The sequence below is a fragment of the Myotis brandtii genome, unplaced genomic scaffold (assembly GCF_000412655.1).
Source record: "Myotis brandtii unplaced genomic scaffold, ASM41265v1 scaffold1460, whole genome shotgun sequence".
Lineage (NCBI taxonomy): Eukaryota > Metazoa > Chordata > Mammalia > Chiroptera > Vespertilionidae > Myotis > Myotis brandtii.
The window spans coordinates 359,053-381,292 of NW_005355248.1; the positions used below are offsets into that span (position 1 = coordinate 359,053).

Here is a 22,240-nt window from a genome sequence, read left to right on the forward strand (position 1 = left end):
CTGGGGTGCCTGGCCAGCCTGGGTGAGGGGCTGAGGGCCATTTTCAGGCTGGCCAAACCCCCTTCAGGGAAGGGGGTCCCCGCTGGGGTGCCTGGCCAGCCTGGGTGAAGGGTTGATAGCTGTTTGCAGGCTAGCCAAGCCCCCCAGCAGGGACCCTCACCCCATGAAGGTGTGGCCAGCCTGGGTGAGTGGCTGATGACTGTTTGCAAGCTGGCCACAGCTTCTTCAGGGTAAGGGTCCCCCCTGTGGTGCCTGGCCAGCCTGAGTGAGGGGCTAATGGCTGTTTGCAGGTTGGCCACAGCCCCTTCAGTGTGGGAGTTCCCACTGGGGTGCCTGGCCAGCCTGGGTGAGGGGCTGATGGCTGTTTGCAGGCTGGCCACAGCCCCCAGCCACCCAAGCTCCCAGTGTAGGCTGGCTAGAAGCAGGTATCTGGGATTTATTTATCTTCTATAATTGAAACTTTGTTGCCTTGAGCAGAGTTCCACAGCCAGCTAGGGCAGGCGGGAAGCTTGGCTTCCTCCATCATTGGGGCAACCAAGCCTCCTGCTTTCTCCAGCTCCGTGGCTGCCGGCTGCCATCTTGGTTGTGTTAATTTGTATATAGTCACTCTGATTGGCTGGTGGGTGTGGCTTGGGGCGTAGTGGAGGTGCGGTCAATTTACATGTTTCTCTTTTATTAGATTAGATTAGGAAATAGGTCAGAGATATTAAGAAATCTGGAAATTCAAATAGCTCTGAAACACCTGAAAAAAATATTCAGGCTCACTCACAATGAGAGAAATGCAAATTAAACTTCTCTGAAATACTATTTTCGTCCATCAGACTCACAGTCCAGGTAGCGTAATCTTTTGGCAACACTGTGGGAAACAGGCACTGTCATTTTGCTGGTGAGAGAGTAACTGGAAGAGCCATCTAGAGGATAATCTGGCATTTGTGTCAAAATTATAAATGCCTATACCTTTTGGCCCAGCAATCTCACCCTGGGAATTTACTATAGAGCTATACCGTTCACAGGAAAAATGTTGTACATACAGGATAGTCACTCTACCCTGTTAGTAATAGCAAAAGATTGGAAACAACCCAAAATGTCCATCAATAGGAAATTGGTTTAATAAATTATGGGATATCCATACATAGAGTACCATGCATCTGTTTTAAAAGGATGCAAGCATGCTTTATGTACTAATATAAAAAGTTCTCCATTGTTAAATTAAAAAGTCAAGGGAGCAAGATGGCAGAATAGGAGGTCCCCCACCTCTCTCCCTGACGGCAACAATAGTTGTCAGCCATCCACAAACAAAAGTGCCTTTGTGAGAGCTGTGTAATCCAGGTAGAAACTTACAAAATCCCAAGGAAAGCCAGGACCACGGAGGGCTGTTTTGACAAGATTAGTCCATGCTCAGGTGGTAGTTTTGCTCATTGAGGTCCAGGTTACAAGCCTAGAAGCAGCCTCATCCTCTTATGGACTCAGCTACAGCCCCTGCTACAACATTGTTTGACAAGCGACTCGGGAGGAGTCAGCCTGTCCATGACCCTGGAGGCTGGCCTGCAGACCTTGGTCCCAGTGAAGATCTTGAAGTGGCCCTGTAGCCCAGCTCCAGCCCTCCCACCTGCAGTCCAGAAGCGGTCCTGCCCATCAGGGATCTACCCAGGGACGTGATGGGAGTCCTCCCAAGGACCAGATGGGAGCCATACCTACCTACACACCCGGTAACAGGCCTACCATTTGCAAACTCCACTGAGGACCTTAAAATGGGCCATTATTCTAGCACCAGCTCTACTGACTAAGGTCCCGGAGGCAGTCCCATCTTCCACGGACAAGACAGGACCCATACCCGTCTGAGCTCTTGGTAAAGTCTTGCCCGCCAGCAGCCATGTGACCTGATCCAACCTCACTTGATTGTGATCCTAAAAGCAATCCCATCAGTCAGGAGGCCTGTTGGGAGAAGGTCTTTGCCTGCCAAATTCAGTCTGTAAAGGCTGGAAGAGGGTGTCTGCTTCTTCAAATGCACAGACACCAGCCCAAGGCGACACAAACCACAAAGAATCAGGCAACTATAACACCACTAAAGGAAACTAATACAGCTTCAGGAAGCAACCTCAAAGAATTGGAGATATATGAAGTGCCTGGAAAATAATGTAAAATACTCATCTTCAAGAACCTCAGTGCAGTGCAAGAGAACACAGATAGGCAACTAAACAAAATCAGGAAAACAATGCATGAACAGAATGAGAAGTCTAATAAACCATAAGAATAACCAAACAGAAATCTTGGAACTGGAAAATACAATAACAGAACTGAAAAATCAATAGAGGGCTTTAATGCCAGAATCAATCATGCAAAAGAAAGATTCAGCAAACTCAGAGACAGGTAATTTGGAATTATTCACTTACAGGAACAAGAAGAAAAATGAAAGAAAAAGGATAAGGAAAGCTTACAGGAATTATGGAAACCATCAAAAGAGCTAACATGTACACTATAAGAGTCTAAAGGGAAAAAAAGAGAAAGGGGCAGAAAGCTTCTTTAAAAACAATGGTTGAAAAATTTCCAAATCTTGGAAGGGATATGCATAAAGATTATCTGGAATTGTACACATTAATATAAACCAATACTTAGAAAATGCAGAGAGAGAGGTAGAGAGGTGGGGTTGAGAGGATATAGTATGTGAGTGAGAGTTTTCACTAATCAAAATCATTTGAATGTATTTGCTATTAAAAAATCAAAAAAGGAATTGATCAAGATTATATAATAACTGACAGAACTGAGATAGGGATCCAGGACTCTCTGGCAACAGTGCTGTTTATTATGCAAAATAAATTGATGAAATGGATAAATTCTCTCACGGAGCTTCTGCTTTTACAAAGGTACTGTTTTAAGGTAATAAAGAGGACCAAGGAGTGAAGTGGTTCTTGTTTCTGCTTCCTAATCATTTATCGCAGAACTGCAGAAGCTGGGTGACGGTGGTGGCTTTTCATTTGGCACCAAGACTGACTGGGTGGTAGACAGGATAGACCAGCAGCACAAAGCCATATCTAACAAAGATAATAAAAAGTTCCTGGAGTGAGAAAGTACTTTTAGTGATTGAAAAATACCTGGAAAGCCAACCAAGGTACCATAAATTAAGTGATAGGAGAGACTTGAGAAAAATCCGTAGGATATCCTGTCCTTTCATCCAGGTAGACCTTTCCCCAGAGACATCTAAGGTCTTCTCTAGTAACCAAAGGGACAAGAAGAGCTAAAAAGCTGCTTCTAACCATGATTATGACTTTATCAGATGGATCAGAGGATTCCAGCTTTCCAACTAGATGGAAGATATCAGGACTTTGCAAATCATATTAAGAGCTGGTTTTGTTTTTGTTTGTTTTTTTTTAGCTAATCCAAGAGCAGAACTTCTAAACACAAGGGTTTCCCCACCCTACTGGGGTCTCTACTTGAGAAAATGGTTCATTTTTTAATATTTCATTTCACTTTAAGAAAATACAGATCTCTGCACTTGGATAATTTCTCCAACCAAATTGGAAAACATTATAAGAAGGTTGTGTACAAACAGTACCAAGATGAGACCTTCACCAAACGCCTGGAGGAGTCCAGAAACGATGAAGACGGGATCTTGGGCCCTATTATCAGAGCCCAGGTCAGAGACACGCTCAAAGTAAGTAGCAGAAAGGTAGGCCCGTGCGGAAAGAAATTAAATAACAAAAGACATTATAAGTACTGGCTGCTTATTTTTTTTAAAAGGTGTCCATGTAATTTTTAATTCAAATGCAACTTTTTGTTTTTATTTAGTATTTGCACTTATTTATAGCTTACTCCATAATACAAAGAATCTGAGATAGTTTATCAAATTATAAAGGAATACAATAGTCAATGTAATTGGGGTGAATAATATTGGGGACAAAGAAAAGAAAACCAAGGATAAGGTAAGTATAATCAAGCACTTACCATATGATCTTACAAGGTTGTTTGCAAATTTTGTCCTGAGCTTTCTAGCAGCCAAAGTAAAAAGGGACATCTGTTAGGGCCAGAGTCACAATAGTCACAAAAGAAGCATAGCGACCAGAGAAGAATTTCTCACATGGATCCTTGAAGAGAGGGTGCTATTGATGCAGTGGATAGATTCCTTGATAAAACCCCTACAATTGGTACAATAAATAAAGATATTGTAGAACCTTATAAAAGTGTTTCTCATTATAGCTAAAAATATCACAGTAAATGCCATTGAGAAAAAAAAAATCCTTCACTGAGGTCTTGGTATATAGTTCTCTGAAGCCTGGTCTCTGATGAAGACACACGCAAAGACTTACATATTTATCATGAGGACAGGGTGTTGTTTAGATAGTTTCCTTTAATGCTATGTCACATCATCAAGCTTTTTAAAATATATATTTTTATTGATTTCAGAGAGGAAAGAGGAGAGAGAGAGGTAGAAACATCGATAATGAGAGAGAATCATTGATCGGCTGCCTCCAGCACGCTCCATATGGGGGATCGAGCTCACAACCCAGTCTTGTACCCTGACTGGAATTGAACCATGACCTCCTGGCTCAGAGGTTGATGCTTAACCACTGAGCCATGCCGGCCGGGTTCATCAAGCTTTTTATAAGCAGGGGAAGCAGAGGATTGAAGGTTGCAATCTTTGGCCAGATTCTAGAATGCAGATTATCTACAGATGGAGAATGACCCAAATGCTTTGGCAATCAACCAAAGATACAATCAAGATTCTCTTTGGAAGATTAAGGAGCATATAACCAGGACTCCTGTGTGGATAATGCTCCTAAAATGATGCCCAGTGCTTCCCAAGACCATACTTCACCGCTGCAGGGACGGAATTAGGAGGGCATCTGCAGACAAGGCCAATTCTGCTCATTTGAAAATAACCAAAGCACCAGAAGCAGCCTCTCTCTTCCCCCATCTCTGATCCCTCCGAGGTGCTCTGACCCCTCCGAGGTGTATAAATACAGCTCATTGGAAATTGAGGATCCGGCTCTTAGCCATGCCCTCAGGACACGGCTTCAAGGACAGGGGTTCTGGGAGACCTGGCCAGCGGGAGGAGGAGGTCATGGTGTAGAGAAGAGGAGGAGCAGAAAATGAAAACAGATGGGGTCTGAGCTGAAAGGAGAAGAGAAGGAGATGGGGACCAGCTCGGAGCGGGTGGCGTACTGTGAGGAAAATGTCACTTCTAAGGTCAGATTACTCTCTGAGGAGAAACTCTCTCAAATGCTTGTGCCGGGTGATGGAGAGATTGCTGCTCAGATAAACAGAACAAGATTGCATGCATGCACACACCGTCCAACAAGTGAGCGTGCAAAGTTAACATCCTATATTAATGCTCGCAATCAATCTTAAGTCCCGAATAATGAATCTGAGTTAACTTTGTAGATCACATTCAAAAATATGGCCAGCCGCGCCTACAGCATTTACCCTCATGGCGTGACCTTCTCTCCTTTGGAAGACAAAGTCAACTCTTCCTCCGCCTCAGGTTTGAATCTTTCACTTCTGCTGAATGAAGCTATTGACCTCTGAGAAGCTACCATATTTTTCTACTGTCCCTCTTGCTCAGTAGTAAACCTTGTGCAGTCAGGTAGTGTCTATACATGGGCAGGAACCCTAAAAGCCACAAGGAAACCCTACTCATCTCAGGGGGTTATTTACCCTACAGCAAGCATGTCAAACTCGCGGCCTGCTGCCTGCGGCCCACAAAGAATATTTTTGCGGCCCAGCCAATATAACAGTATGTAAGAAACATTTTAATAAAAATTTTGTGACTTAATTTTTACACTATCCTGTTATACATAATTATTAATAACAAACTACAACGTTCACTAATTACTGGTTACTATAATCGTGTTGCATTCATTTCCCTTATGCGCAAGTGCACCATTTCTCTCCACTAATACTAGCAGCGAATATTTTAGCAGCCCACTGCCACATCATTAGTCTTGTACTGACTTGTTTGGTGTGCGCAACAGGAAATATTTCGCTTTCAGAGAACAAGAAAAACAGGTTTATTAGTGTTATGCTTATTAATTTGTGCAGTTATTCAGTGTCTGGTAAGTTAATGGTCAAGAAAAATATTAATTTTTATTAAAATTTTCTATTATTTTATGTTAATGGTGAATCATTTATTTCAGCATGTATCTATCAAAATAAACCTACTATAATTTCTATGAAAATTAAAGCTTTTGTTTTTTTGCAGCCCACATATACTTAAGCCTTGTTTATTTGGCCCATGTTAGCCTTTGAGTTTGACATGCTTGCCCTACAGCATCCTTTATTAGTGCCATAGGGGAGTGCCATAGTGCTCTAGGGGAGCAAGATCTGATGACTACATGCTATCAATTAGTGCCATAGTGGCCTCTAGGGGAGCAAGATCTGATGACTACATGCTATCAAGGGATCTTAATATTAAAAAAATATTCCTTTCCCAATATTAATTGCTTGCAATGAAAGCTCCATTGTATCATTCATTCATTCTCATAAAATAATTTTGAAAATGAAAATAATTCTGACTATATTTTCTTTCAGGCAGTAACACCATGGTCAGAGCAGTTCAACCAGGGGAAACCTACACTTATAAATGGAATATCCTGGAGTCTGATGAGCCCACAGACAATGACGCCCAGTGCTTAACAAGACCGTACTACAGTGATGTGGATGTCACAAGGGACATTGCCTCTGGGCTCATAGGGCTACTTCTGATTTGTAAGAGCAGATCCCTGGACACGCGAGGCATACAGGTATTTTGTCCTTGACGTAACCATTCAGAAATTCCAGGAATTTCTTCTGGCTGGAACAGACTAGGTCTCCCTGCTAAATAACGGAACTTTTCTGGAACAGAAAACATTAGACTAAGTAGTCCTCTTGGGTGTGACTGAGATGACATTGACTCCTTTGGGAACTTTTTGTCTTGCCAATTTTCACCCGGACTCTCACTGCAGAAGGCAAGTCTACAGTGTGAAGCCATACTTCGTTCTAGTTTCAAAGTCCAGGTCTGTTGTTATTGTCTGTGTGCTGAGCAAGTCTCTTAGCCTCTCTTAGTTTCTTCCTTGTATGAGATTGGAAATAACCATCCTAAAAATTACAGGTTGTTTGGGGGCTCAGGGAGGTAGCACCTGGCAAGAGTGTAAGGCCCTGTACTGATCCTTGTTACCTGTAGAGATCTGCACTAGAAAGAGATAAGAGAGATTCAAGGGAGACATAGCTTCTGGTGAGACTGCACCTTGACAATGGTCCATCTCTAGTGAGACTGAATTAAACAAAGACGTGGATCTTCTGACTTGATCTTCACTGTAGAAGAGTCTCATCTTATTAAGCTCCATTAAATTCACAGACAATTGGGCAAAGCTATAATTTTTTAAAAAGGGTCTCATCCAAGGCATACAAAATAAATATATGCCTAGGAAAATCAGAAACGAACATTAGAAAGACCCCAATTTATTGAACTTGGAAAGGAAACCCGTAGGGAGAGATATGAAGCTTTCCTGTTGCAGCCTCCTGCTTTATCTTTTGCAATTGTTCGTAGCACACCCTGTCAGTCGATCAGTCCGATTGAAAGGTGTTCTGTCACAGAGATAAACAGAATTACAGTTGCCATGACAAATGGAATTTTTCTATTAGGATATTTTAGTCTCTGAATTTCCTGATCTGCTCTGTTTGCTTTTGCGTAATACCTTTGGCTCTAACGAGGGCTTTGCACACAAGGGGCTCTCACCAAGGCCTAAATGCGTGGCTTCAGTGACCCCGAGGACTGCGTCCTGGGGTGTCTGAAGCTGTGGGTCGCTGGCTGGGATGTTAGAACACAGCGTTTCCCCCCCCCGCAGAGGGCAGCAGACATCGAGCAGCAGGCTGTGTTTGCTGTGTTTGATGAGAACAAGAGCTGGTACATTGAGGACAACATCAACAAGTTTTGTGAGAATCCTGAGGAGGTGAAGCGTGACGACCCTAAGTTTTATGAGTCAAACATCATGAGCAGTAAGTCGGAGCATGCTCCCCTATCTGTCCATCACTTCTCACCCATGTGGTTGAAGCGTGCTGTGCCTAGAGGCAGACGTGGATGAGAACCGACACATCTCAGCTTCACCTTCATCCAGGGATTTGGTGATGAAATCATATAAAGGGTGACCTTTTTACAGCGAGAGGTCAAAGGCTTGTTATCCTTATACGTCTTCTCCTGCTGTGTGTGTGTGTGTGTGTGTGTGTGTGTGTGTGTGTGTACCTGTGCGTGTGCTCTGGGCAGAGAAGAACAGGTGAGGGATGGGGGTGGTAAAGGAAGGGGCTACAGGCCTTGGTCTGTGGTATCTGGGGTGCAAAATAGACATTCTGGGTGCAAGGTGATACTCTATGGCCAGGGCAGAAACAAAATAAGTAATTCAAAACTAGATTTTTCAAATCACACTAAAAGAGTTAGCCAGGAGTTTTGCAAAGTCATTCTGTGGGAGGGGTTTGAAGTATGTACTAAGACGCTCAGAAGAGTAGGTATTCCCTGAGCCATGTGCTGCAGTTTTAAGTACAGAGCCACTGCGATGGGAAGTCTGGGTTTAACCTTGTAGATACATGTTAGACCTGGTAAAGCTGATCTCAGGTAATCACTGCTCTGATGCAACCAAATTAACATTGAGGCATGTGTTTTAGGTGTTAGGCACGTGCCCTCGTGCTGGCATGGGCCTGGCATTCTAACCGATCCGACTCTTTCAGCCATCAATGGCTACGTGCCCGACAGCATCTCCACACTCGGGTTCTGCTTTGACGACACCATCCAGTGGCACTTCTGCAGCGTGGGGACCCAGGATGACTTTCTTACCATCCACTTCACTGGGCACTCCTTCATCTACGGGAAGAGGCATGAGGACACCTTGACGCTCTTCCCCATGCGCGGGGAATCGGTGACCGTCACGATGGATAATGTGGGTGAGAGCCTGGCGCGGGGCAGGGACTCCTGGTCCCTAGGTCTGCTGCAGCTCTCCAGGCTCAGGTCCTGGGCTCAGCTCTCGGATCCCTTGCAGGCTTCCCTTTCGATACTTGTCATGATTTCCGTTTGGGGAATTAATTCAGTTTGGCCTCAGTGGGTTCAGCCCTTTAATGTGGGTTCCGTTCATCCTTCTCTGTAAGTGAGAAGTAAAGACACACATCCACAGAAGATATGGCATGACTTTGAGGAGTAAGCGTGACCATTCAGTCTCAAAAAGACATTTCTTTTATCAAAATGTCCTTTCCAGTTTTGTAAGACAGCCACCTGTGCTAGGGTTAGTGATCACCAGGTATAGTGCCTGCGAGGCTGGCCTCAGTCACGCCACAGTCCTGGAAAGCACGTGGGCTTTGGAGTTCATCAGCTCTGGGTTCAAATCCTGCCCGGCCACGCAACACCTGTATAACCTTGGGCAACTGACCTGACCTCACTGAGGCTCAGTTTATTCATTTGAAAACACACACACACACACACACACACAACAGCCGCTAACAGAGCTGCTTTGGTCATCTTACCTAATAATAGACAAACATGTAAATTGACCGTACCTTCACTATGCTAACCAGCCAATCAGGAGAGTATGCAAATTAACCTAACAAAGATGGCAGTTAATTTGCATACATAGGCTCCAAGCAGTGGAGTGAAGCCTGATGGCCTGGGGGCCAGAGCAGTGAAGCCTACGGCCCCGGGGCCGGCTCTGGCTGGAGCCCAACCAGAGCGAAGGCCTGGGTGCCAGGTGCCAGAGGAAAACTGGTGCCAGCAGCCAGGGGAAAGGAAGGCTTATTGCACAAATCTCTTCATGCAACAGGCCTCTAGTTAATTATAATATGTGCCAAGTGTCCAGCACTCAGTAGACACTCAGCAAGTGGTAACCATTGGACACTTCCCAGGAATTCTTCAGTGTGCCGGCAAGTCACACCATTTCAAAGAGATTCAAAATTGCCCTGGACCCATGTGAATTATTGGTCAATTGGAAATACCTAAATGTCTCTCATTTCTGGGGGTAGGTATCAACATTCTTCCCGTACTACAATCCTCAAACAAGATGTGCAGCTAACAAGACGGAGATTATTAAAATTCGTTTTATTCTCAATCCATCCCTTTTAAAATATATTCTGAAATAGTGACTCTCAAACTATCTGAACTAAGATGATTTTTTCCTCCCTGCTCTCCACTGACCAATACCTTTGGTCTATATCCTGTTAAACGAGGTAAATGCATTGATCACATGCTTGGATGTCACAGCAATGTCAAATTGCTCAGAAGTGTCCTAAGTACCTGGCTCTCCATTTTCCTTCTGGTGGCACTGTGGACCCGTAACCAGCAGTTCACAGGGAAGCAGAGGTCCACAGGCCACACTTGAGTATCCCTGGCCAAAGTTTGTTAAGAATTATCTGCTACAACAAATGCTAGGGATTTTCTGTCTTTTTCTGGACTTAAAGCTCTCTATGCTGTCTGTCTCTCTTCTCTAGGAACTTGGATATTAACTACCATGAATTCTAATCCAAGAAGCAAAAACCTACGGCTGAGATTCAGGGATGTTAAGTGTAACCGGGATGATGATGAATATGGATATGAAATATACGAACCTCCACCATCTACATCCATGACTACACGGAAAATGCGTGAGTTTCCGGAAAACCAGGGTGAAGTAGATGAGACTGAAGATGATTACGATAGTCACTTGGCTTCGTTATTTGGAATTAGGTCATTCAGAAATTCATCACTGAATCAGGAGGAAGATGAGTTCAATCTTACTGCCCTAGCCCTGGAGAACAGCTCTGAATTCATCCCTCCAAGTACTGATACAGCCATTGATTCAAATTCTTCTTCCCCAAGTGACAGCGGGCTAATTGACAATAAATTTGCAGAACCTAACAAAACCCTTCCTCACCCTGAAACCACCACAGCTGGTCCTCAGGTGGGGCATAGCTTAGAAAAGAGCTCAGTTCTCGGCCCTTTCACAGCAGAGCATTCCAGCCCTTATTCTGAAGTCCCTATAGAGGATCCTCTACAGCCAAAGGTCACAGGGACAAGCCTCCTATCACTTGGTGCAGAAGGATTCAGAAGCCAAGGATATGCTCAACGTAAGGGATGGGAGGCAAGGCACAGGTTCTCCCGGATGAAATTTCTAGGACATAAAACAGGGAGACATTTAAGCCAAGGCAACTCTTCTTCCATCATGGGGCCCTGGAAGGACCTTCCCAGTGATCTCTTAAAACACAAGACTCTCTCTAAGAATTTGAATGGGAAATGGCATTTGGTTTCTGAAAAAGGTAGCTATGAAATAATCCCCGAGGCTGATGAAGACATGGCGGTTAATAAGCTGCGGAACAGCCCCCAGAATGCCTCAAGGACATGGGAAGAACGCATCCCTCTTACCAACAAGCATGGAGAGCAAGGTGGCCACCCAAAGTTTTCTGGAATTAGACATAAATTTCTACAAACAAGACCTGGAGGAAGCAGTAGAGTGAAGAACAGCACTTTTCTCATTCGGACACGAAAAAGGAAGCCTACACACCACACTCCTCTCTCTCCAAGGAGCTTTCCCAGAGGAGAGGGCAACCTCACCCTCCCAGACGCCCTTCACAAGGTCAAGGAGACGTCTCTTCCCACCGACCTCGCCCAGACATTGCCCCGTGGGAATCTCAGCCTGGTAGCCTCACTTCCCGACCATAATCTCAGTCTCCCAGACAGCACTGGTCAGACAAGCTTCTCGCCAGACATGTATCAGGCAATGCCCCCTGAACAGCTCTACCAAACGTTCCCGAGTCAAGACTCTGATCAAACACAGTTCCCTCCAGGCCCCAGTCATGAAGCTTCTCCAGAGCCTGGCCAGATGCCTGACTATGATGGAGGAACCCAGTCCTTCCCTACCAACACTGGACAAGTGTCCCCTTCCTTAGAACGTGAAGTCTGGCAGACAGCCATCCCTCCAGAACTTAGTCAGATGACCCTTTCCCCTGACCTCGGCCAGACGACCCTTTCCCCTGACCTTGGCCAGACGACCCTTTCCCCTGACCTCGGCCAGATGACCCTTTCCCCTGACCTTGATCAGACGACCCTTTCCCCTGACCTCAGCCAGGAGACCCTCTCTCCAGACTTCAGACATGCAACTCTCTCTCCAGACATCACTCAGACAGGCCTTCCTCCTGATCTCAGGCAGAGATCACCTCCTCCAGACCTTGGTCAAACAGCCTACACTTCCGAATCCAGTCCGTCCTTGCCTCTTCCAGAATTTGATCCTACTTTTCCTTATTCAGACTTTGGTCAGATGCCTTCTCCGCAACCATCTCCTTCACTAAGTAACACTTTGATAGCAAGTGAATTTAATCCACCCATTGTGTTTGGCTTCAGTGGAGAAGATGGAGAGTACATTGAGATTACACCGAGGCAGAAACAACAGAGCAGTGAAGAAGACGCTCTTGAAATAAATAGTGTGACCTACAATGACCCTTACCAAACCGATATTAGGATAGACATCAACTCCTCCAGAAATCCGGACCGCATTGCAGCATCATACCTCCGCAGCAGCAACGGGAACAGAAAATATTACTACATTGCTGCAGAAGAAATATCCTGGGATTACGCAAAACACGCACAAAGGTTTGGCCAGTGTTTTCATCTCTTCTCGTTTTCCCACTACTGCCAGAAAAGTAATTTCAACAGTCCAAGGAGATAATTCTGGGCAAACTAGCTAAGCATAATTTTGTTCCCCTGCTGCAACTTGGTGCCAGGTACTCTGTGAGGCACTGGGAATAAAACCGTGAGCTAACTAGGCACAATCCCTACCTCATGGGGCTTTTCCTCTAGTGCAGTGGTCGGCAAACTCATTAGTCAACAGAGCCAAATATCAACAGTATGGCGATTGAAATTTCTTTTGAGAGCCAAATTTTTTAAACTTAAACTATATAGGTAGGTACATTCAACTTTAAATTCATGGTTTTCATCTTCCATTTTTCTTAGCTTCTTCTTTGTAGCCATCTCAAACAGGGAACCTAAAAAGATGTTTCATCTACGCTAATAAAAGACAAAGATGTTAATTGACCATACCTTTGCTACACCCTAATCCACGACCACCAGCCAATCAGAGCGACTATATGCAAATTAACCCAACCAAGATGGCAGCCGGCAGCCATGGAGCTGGAGCAAGCTGGAGGCTTGGTTGCCTGGGTGATGGAGGAAGCCAAGCTTCCCGCCTACCCTGAGCCATCTGTGGCCTCCGCTCATGGCAACAAAGTTTCAATTATAGAAGATAAATAAATCCCAGATACCTGCTTCCAGCCAGCCTACACTGGGAGTTTGGGTAGCTGGGGGTTGTGGCCAGCCTGAAAACAGCCATCAGCCCCTCACCCAGGCTGGCCAGGCACCCAAGGGGGAACCCCCACCCTGAAGGGGCTGTAGCCAGCCTGCAAACAGCCATCAGCCACTCACCCAGGCTGGCCACACCCTCATGGGGTGAGGGTCCCTGCTGGGGGGCTTGGCCAGCCTGCAAACTGCCATCATCCCCTCACCTAGGCTGGCCAGGCACCCCAGGGGGGACCCCCACGCTGAAGGGGCTGTGGCCAGCCGGCAAACAACCATCAGCCCCTCACCCAGGCTGGCCAGGCACTCTTATATAATAAAAAGGTAATATGCAAATTGACCCTAACAGCAGAACGACTGGAATGACTGGTCACTATGACACACACTGACCACCACGGGGCAGATGCTCAATGCAGGAGCTGCTCCCTGGTGGTCAGTGCGCTCCCACAGGGGGAGCTCTGCTCAGCCACACGCCAGGCTGATGGCTGCCAGTACAGTGGTGGTGGTGGGAGCCTCTCCCGCCTTCTCAGCAGCACTAAGGATGTCCGACTGCAGTTTAGGCCTGCTCCCCGCTGGCAACTGGACATCCCCTAAGGGCTCCCGGGCTGCCAAAGGGATGTCTGACTGCCAGCTTAGGCCCAATCCCCCAGGGAGCGGGCCTAAGCCAGCAGGTGGTCATCCCCTGAGGGGTTCCAGACTGCGAGAGGGCACAGGCTGGGCTGAGGGACCCTCCCAAGTGCACAAATTTTTGTGCACTGGGCCTCTAGTTTTATAATAATAAAGCCACCAACACAAAAGAATTACAATTCTTAAATTGATAACAAACATACCTGTAAGATTTGTAGCTGGTTGGAAAAATACAGGTAACTTTATGCTTTGAGTAGGTACTTTTGTCACCTGCACGCGATTTGCGGACATGACTAGCACTAACCACTGCACAATGAGACTGCTGACTGACTGGCTCACTCAACTCATGCATGAATCACATGCGCCTCCCCCTGTGTTGGGTATCCCCTGGCTCGCCTGCGCCGCATTTCCCGTCGCCTGACCGACCAACACCCCCAACTTCTTCTAACGCCACTTCAAAATAGACTCGCCCAGGCCAAAAACCGACTTTTGCGCATGGGCCACGAAATTTCAATCGCACTGTATGTGCGCACCCACATGTGGTATTTTGTGGAAGAGCCACACTCAAGGGGCCAAAGAGCCGCATGTGGCTCACGAGCTGCGGTTTGCCAACCACTGCTCTAGTGGCAGGTCAGATACTAACAGATAATCACACAAATAAGTGATACATACTGTACTGTATATACTGCAGAAATGCTACAATGCTATAGGACTTTACTATATGCACTATAGTACTACTATAGAAATGGAGGAATGCTATACAGAGATTTGGCCTAGCCTAAAGGCTCATGGGAGGACTTACCTAAGAAATGGTATCTGAACTGGCAGCTGGGTAGCTACTGGTTGCGTCTTTAGTCATTTCTATTTTCATTCATTTGCTCATCAAATATGTGCTCAATATCTTCTCTATGCTGGATTCTATATTCAGAAGCAGAGACCATTTCCTAAATTCTTTGAATGGTCTTTCATTTGTTCTTGTAAACAAATACTGTCATTATCATTTCAGTGACATGGATAACGAAGACACTGATGAGGTTCCAGAGGACACCATATACAAGAAAGTTGTTTTCCGAAAGTACCTGGATGGCACTTTCACCCAACGGGACCCTCGGGGAGAGTCTGAAGAGCATCTTGGCATTCTTGGTCCTGTTATTAGAGCTGAGGTGGATGACGTTATCCAAGTGAGTCATTCCCACCAGCACCATAGGGTTGTAAAGGCGATGGTGGCAGGAGAGAGCTATGGGTGACTTAGTTATTTTCTTTTTTTAAAATATATTTTTATTGATTTCAGAGAGGAAGAGAGTGGGAGAGAGAGAGAGAGAGAGAGAGAGAGAGAGAAACATCAATGATGAGAGAGAATCATGAATCGGCTGCCTTCAGCACGCACCCTAGTGGGGGACCGAGCACACAACCCAGGCATGTGCCCTACTGGGAATCGAACCATGGCATCCTGTTTCATAGGTCAATGCTCAACCACTGAGCCACACTGGCTGGGTGGATTTACTTATTTTCCAAAATTAATAAATAATGACATTTCTTCTCCAAGACAGTTGCCAAGTATTTGGCAATCCTCGAGAAAAAAATAATCTTATGATTCTATTTCTCCCTCTGCTAAGCTCCTGCTTATTCTATAAGGACTATTCCGTTTCCCCTAGGAAACTTTTTTTTAATTCCCTCCACCCTTTCCAAACATTCAGCCGAATGGCTCCTCCCAAGCACCTCTCTCTAACCCGTTCACGTGTGATGTACGACACCTTTTGTCCCCAGAGGGTAACTTGAATTCACATGTGCAGTCTCTTCAGCAGGTGGCAGAAAGCTTACTGTGACAAAAGCCAAGCCTCATGACCTTCAGATCCAGAGCTCCTATCAGTAGCATTGCATCTGCTGATAAGGTCACTAATTTTGTTTTGGGCGAGGAGCAAGCATGGCTTGGCATTTCTGGGGGAAGCTGCTTGGGCCCTATCTCGCAGGATGCTAGTAAAGTTAGAGGAAATAATGTACATAAGTTCCGTGGCAACTGGCATTTTGTTAAGCTTAAGTGTGTTGTGGATCCTTGTTTTTTTTCTAGGTTCGTTTTAAAAACTTAGCATCCAGACCGTATTCTCTTCATGCCCATGGGCTTTCCTATGAAAAGTCGTCGGAGGGAAAGAATTATGAAGATGAGTCTCCCAAGTGGTTTCAGGAAGACAATGCTGTTCAGCCAAACAGCAGCTACACCTACGTATGGCACGCCATCGGGAGAGCGGGGCCAGAGAACCCCGGCTCTGCCTGCCGGGCGTGGGCCTACTACTCAGCAGTGAACACGGTAGGCACAGCCATCAACGTGCTGTCATTCTCTTAACTTATAACCCGAGGCTGCTAAATGGAAAGTGAAGATTACTTCTTGTTTTCTTTTGGATGTTTTGTTTTTATTTTTAAAATTGATTTCAGAGAGGGAGAGAGAGAGAGAGAGATAGAAACATCAATGATGGGAGAGAATCACTGATTGGCTGCCTCCTGCAGGCCCCCTAATGGGTGATCGAGCCCACAACCAAGGCATGTGCCCTTGACTGGAATCAAACCTGAGACCCTTCTGTCTGCAGGCCGACACTCTATCCACTGAGCCAAACCAGCTAGGGCTGAAGATTATTTCTTGCTAAATGCTTGTCTTGCTATCTGTGAGGAAGGTGTAAGGATTGTGGCCAACACCCCACAGCTACCATAGCAGGGACCTCCCTGCAGACCTACAGAGATGACGGTGAGAGAGAAAGGTGTGCTCAGTGAAGAGGAGTGAGGGTTGCTGAGAGGGCTGGCCCAGTCAGACAGACCACCTTATAGAGGAAGGCATTTATTTGAAATTTCCTGGAGTGAATATGAGCTTTCTTCTCCTCTTTCTCTGTGGAAGAACTACAACGTCAAGACCCCTTCCCTCTTGGGCATGGTAGGGAGAGTACCGGCCTCGATTTCAGTTCCTCCCCTGTCACCCACTGTGTGGCCCTGGGCAAATTTCTCGTCCTCTCTTAGCCTGGGTTTCCAAAGTTAAACATGAGATAACAACATACATCACACATAGTTGGTCATATTTGTTTAATAAGTGAATTCTTTTTACCATATAGGATTGTTGTCAGAATTATATAAGTGGCTATAGGCAAAATATTTAATATAGTAGTAAGTGCTCAATAAATAGTATTTGTTATAGCATCAATATTTTATTATCATTATGATGACTACCATGTCACGATAAACAACTAAGCAAAGGAAGGGGATAGGAATGCCATAGATCCAGCTTTATGAAGCTACTCATTTGTACTCCTCACAGTCAGGCCACTAGGAAGGTTCCCTCTTCCATGCGATCAACGACCGATCGCCGGAAGAGCCGAGAGAGTGCTGGCAGGGTGTGTGCTCCATTCCTCCCACTGTCTTACAGGAACGGGACATCCACTCGGGCCTGATAGGCCCCCTTGTGATCTGCCGGAAAGGAACGCTGAACAGGGAGAGCGGAATGCCCGTGGACATGAGGGAGTTCGTCTTGCTTTTCATGGTCTTTGATGAAAAGAAGAGCTGGTACTATGACAAGAAACACCAAAGTTCCTGGAGACGTGGATCCTCAGAAGCAAAACCCTCCCACACGTTCCATGGTATTTTCCTCTGATTCGATCTGATCTGGGAGTTGGGTGACAGGGACACCTGCCCTTAGGTCTCCAAAGATTAGGCAGGAGATGCTTCTGAGGAACCAGGAGCGACCACGAAGCCAGGTCCCTACACGTCTTGGGAGGCTGAGGGGGCTCAGCAGGTGACACTCCAGGCAAAGGAACGCGGGAGGGTCTGAAAGACAGGCACGGCGCTGCCACGAAACAAACCCAAACCCACAGCAGTGTGCCAGTGCGCTTCAGTTAAACATACATTGATGAGGACTTAGCATTATTCTGCAATTTAAGTGCTTAATAGACTGTTTCCTGATCTTTAAAGGAAAATGATGTCTGTAGGAGAAGCAACCACCTGTGCTTTCAGAAATAACAGCTTTAGTATTCAGCAGCTCCCGATGGCACCAAGCACAGGTGAATAAAACAGGCAGCCAAATGCTCTCAGCTCCTCTCCCTCCAACAGCTCACTGGCTTGGCTCCTGAAATTCCACAGCGGTGCCTTTAATTTTAGAAGAATAAACAACAAGAACAACAACAAAAACTTCCCTCACTTTAGTCCCAGTTAAATGCGGGGTAGCACTAAGCTTTATCATTGAAATATAGTAGTATTTTTAAGGTGATCTGCTGTACCAGGTGCTACACACACACACACACACACCCCACTGAGGGGAGAGAGGATACATCTCAGAACCCTGGGCATCCAAGCTGGGAGGGGCAGAGCAGCTGGCGTTTGAATGAGAGAACCAGCATGAGTCACTGCGAAGTCCGACCTCCTGACTTGGCCTGGTTCTATCTCTGACTTTAGGGGGCCTGAGGGTGGCACTGCACACCCCCTGACGTACTCTCTCTCCTCTAAACACTGGAGTTCCCTTACCTGGCCACATCAGCCTTTTCTATTAGCAGCAAAGGAAACTTCAAACGGCAAATGGAGAGGCTGTGTGGGTGAAGCACAGACAGGAGCCGCGGAAAGTCCAGGGAAGAGACGGAGAAAGTTCTGGGAGAGGAGCTCACCCAGTCCCGCTGCAGGCTGATGTAGGAGCTGGTGGAGAGGGAGACCCTCCTCGGCCCTCGCAGCCTCTCTCCTGTGCACACAGGTTCTCATGGGCTGTGGTCCTCTGTCCTTTCAGCCATCAACGGGATGATCTACAAGTTGCCTGGCCTGAGGATGTACGAGCAGGAGTGGGTGAGGCTGCACCTGCTGAACGTGGGCGGCTCCCGGGACATCCACGTGGTTCACTTCCACGGCCAGACCCTGCTGGAAAACGGCACTCGGCAGCACCAGCTCGGCGTCTGGCCCCTGCTGCCTGGTAAAGATCTGGGCCACGAAAAGAGGTCCTGGCTAACCCACCCAGAGGAGGCCACCCAGCATCCCCAAGTCCCCTCATCCCCCTGGGCATTTACTGCCGAGGGTCGAGATGGGCTCTGCGTGGATCCCGGCAAAGCCATATCCCAGAGCTGCACTCAGGGTGGAAAAGGCCGGCGAGGGCTCGCACTGCTTGCGGCACCGGCTAGCAGTGTGGCCTGACTCCAGTCAGCAGAGAAACCATGTCCGGTGCAGGCTCTTCCCAGCCGCTGCGTGCCACGCGGGGGGCTTACAGGCGGACTGACCCTCCCGGGGCTCAGGCAGTGTGCAGGAGGGAGAGGGACATTTGCCAGGGCTGCGGGGAGGGATGGGGTCTTGATTTCTTGAATTCTACCCCTCACTCTATCACCCTGACATCTTTGGGTAAGTGACTATAGGATTCTTCATCTCAAACAGACTCATGAGGCTCTTTGGAGAAAAAAAAAATTTTTTTTAATGATTATGAAAGCTGAAGAATAACAGGGGTATTTAGAGCTTTTTGTGTGCAAAATAATAAGGTTTAAACAAACTAGTCACATAAAAGGATTCTTATGTGCCAATGCGTTGTTTGTAGGTATGTATGTGTGTGTATGTATGTATGTGAGTGTAGGTATGCATGTGTATGTGTGTATGTGTGTGTGTGTGTGTGTGTGTGTGTGTGTGTAGGTATGCGTGTGTGTAAGTATGCGTGTTGTGTGTGTGTGTGTGTGTGTGTGTGTGTGTAGGTATGCGTGTGTGTAAGTATGCGTGTGTGAGAGGGCTGATGCCACTGATTCTCCGCTGCAGTGGACACAGGAAACCCAGGAGCCAGCTGAACGCTGCCTGGGAAGCTCGGGGAGGCGTCCCGGCAGGACTCTGGGTTGGGAGCTGCCCTGTGAGTCAGCCTCAGGCGGAAGCACAGAAGTCCGCATGGACCCGTTTTGGCTCAGGGTCTGGAAAGGGAGAGTTCTTGCTTGTTTCAAACGTGCCAGTGACTCACTAATAAAGCCCTTTCTATTGAGATCAGGGACAGAGGCGATTGAGTCAGACACACTCCTTACTTGTCACCAGGGAGACCAGGCCAGCCGGCCGCCCAGGAGCCCAGGAGAAGCCCTGAGAGGCTGGGGTGGGCTGGCCGTCTAAACCTCAACCCTAAGGATCTCATCCCTGAGGGAAAGGCTGGACATCTTTTTAGGGTTAGAGGGGGGTGACCATCAGCTTTTCATTTTTACTCACAATCTTGTTTGAAGGGGTGACCATCAGCTTTTCATTTTACTCACAATCTCGTTCGAGGGGGGTGACCATCAGCTTTTCATTTTTACTCACAATCTTGTTCGAGGGGAGTGACCATCAGCTTTTCATTTTTACTCACAATCTTGTTCGAGGGGTGACTATCAGCTTTTCATTTTTACTCACCGCCTGGGAAATGCTCACAGCAGTAGCTGGCAGAACTGAAGTACTAACTGGCAGTAGTAATAGCCAACGTGAGCATGGATAAGCAGAGGTTTCAGAAACTCACTCTTTCCAGGTGTCCTGAAACAAGTTATGCAGGCGCCACCCACGTATGTAAACTTTATCAAACATTTGAAATGTGGAGATGTTTTACTTTAATTTTCTTGTATGAAAAAAGAAAAGCTAGTGGGATGAAGAGAGGGAAAGGAAAGATGGACAAGTGTTTGAGGCCCAGGGATGGGTCACTCCAGGTTGTTCTGGTCCTTAGGACCGTGAAGCTGTGTTATGTGTATGTTAACTCATAACATTCTGTTCAGATCAATGAAAGCTTCTTTCTAAAAGGGGTGCTGGAGATTTTTTAAGGTTCTGGGTGATTTATTTGTCCGTGTGTGTGTGTGTGTGTGTGTGTGTGTTGTTTTGACCTGTTTGTTACACTTGTAGTCCTGCATAGAAATGAATGGATAACACTTAAGTTCTATCCTAAATCTTCCTGGGATGCAGTGATATTAGGATCCTTTGATCTCTGCCAAATAGTAACCTGTTAATCTTTGAGTGTGCAATGCTGTCCTTCACTCTCTATTTTAGGTTCATTTAAAACTCTTGAAATGAAGGCATCAAAACCTGGCTGGTGGCTCCTAAACACAGAGGTTGGAGAAAACCAGGTGGCAGGGATGCAAACGCCATTTCTCATCATAGACAGAGGTATCAGCCAAGAGCCGCGGGATCCTTTAAGCAGGAGAGTCCTGTTGCTAGAATATTGCTGACCTTTAGACAGGAAACATTCAACTCGGAACTCTGATATGACAAAGGCACATTCTGTGGCACTAATGCTTTCGTTCTGGCCGCGGTCTGATTATACTGCAAACATCAGTCATCCAGGAAACTTAAACCAAATGGTTCGGCCCAAAGGCATTCCTCCCAGTTGGGGAACCAGCGTACAGCATCCTCCTTCATGATGTGTGACCCCCTGGAAAGTGCATGTAAGAAATCCTCCAGGCTCCTAGCACAGAGGAGGAAAAGATACGAGGAGCTCAGCAATCCCCAAGAGTCCCTGGACTCGGCATCCCAGGACTCAGGACAAATTTCCATCTGTCTGTCCGGCCGGCCAGCCAACATTGATCAAGCTCCCGTTGAGTACCAAGCATGGTGTCAACATCCAGATAGTTCAGTGGTTGCATCCCCTTCGCTGGTATTCCTGTCCAGGGATGCAATCAGGATGTAAATAACCCTGAGGGATAGTACTTAATGCTATAAAGTGGTTTATTTTAAGATATAAGCAGACGGAAATCGGTTTAAAAACAAATTGCATTTCAGGATTTCAGTTATTTTCCGATAGGTGTCACTATGTCTATTAAAGTACCGGTCTTGTTAGTGCACTTACCATTTTAGGATCAGATGCATTTAAGTCAGTGCTGTGCAAGGCAGGTAACAATATCTAATTACTGACCCACCACAAGTATGATCTCTAGCCATGGAGTTATGCGTTGTTAAATGTACTTTCTAACCAAACATTATTCCTTGTCCTGCTTTTTTGCAGAATGTAAGATGCCACTGGGACTAAGCACAGGCCTCATAGCTGATACCCAGATCAAGGCGTCGGAGTTTGTGGGTAAGCAGCAGCAGCATAGCCTGGGAGAGGCACCTCCCCCAACTGTGCAGGATACAGCCTGCACAGCCAGGCATGCCAGCCGGGCCTGGAGACTCTGGGCATTGCTCCTCTCCAGGCTTCCCTCCACCACAACATAGCACAGCAGCTCCCTTTGGGGTGCTTCTTGGTACAGGAAGGAGCGCTGTGGCAGGAGCTAAAGCCGCTTGGCACCCTTATTGCCGACACCCCCTCTGGTGCAGGATGTTCCTAAAGAGTCTCTCCCAGGAAAGACCAAGAGCGTGGTCCCTCTCCATAGGCAGTCTGACCTCTCAGCAGAGTGGGCAAGAGGACACAGCTTG

General features: G+C 46.6%; 1 protein-coding gene across 1 annotated transcript in view; it reads left to right on the forward strand.

Moving 5' to 3' along the window:
• The window catches only part of F5 (coagulation factor V (proaccelerin, labile factor)), a 60,393-nt gene that overhangs the window by 28,038 nt on the left and 10,115 nt on the right, over positions 1–22,240 (forward strand). The window contains exons 8-19 of the mRNA XM_005861214.2: positions 3,475–3,652; positions 5,380–5,479; positions 6,526–6,737; positions 7,821–7,971; positions 8,695–8,907; positions 10,438–12,571; positions 14,904–15,078; positions 15,966–16,202; positions 17,304–17,514; positions 18,648–18,827; positions 20,879–20,995; positions 21,831–21,902. Coding sequence (XP_005861276.1) covers positions 3,475–3,652; positions 5,380–5,479; positions 6,526–6,737; positions 7,821–7,971; positions 8,695–8,907; positions 10,438–12,571; positions 14,904–15,078; positions 15,966–16,202; positions 17,304–17,514; positions 18,648–18,827; positions 20,879–20,995; positions 21,831–21,902 — 3,980 coding nt within the window. The remainder of the gene's footprint in view (positions 1–3,474; positions 3,653–5,379; positions 5,480–6,525; positions 6,738–7,820; positions 7,972–8,694; positions 8,908–10,437; positions 12,572–14,903; positions 15,079–15,965; positions 16,203–17,303; positions 17,515–18,647; positions 18,828–20,878; positions 20,996–21,830; positions 21,903–22,240) is intronic.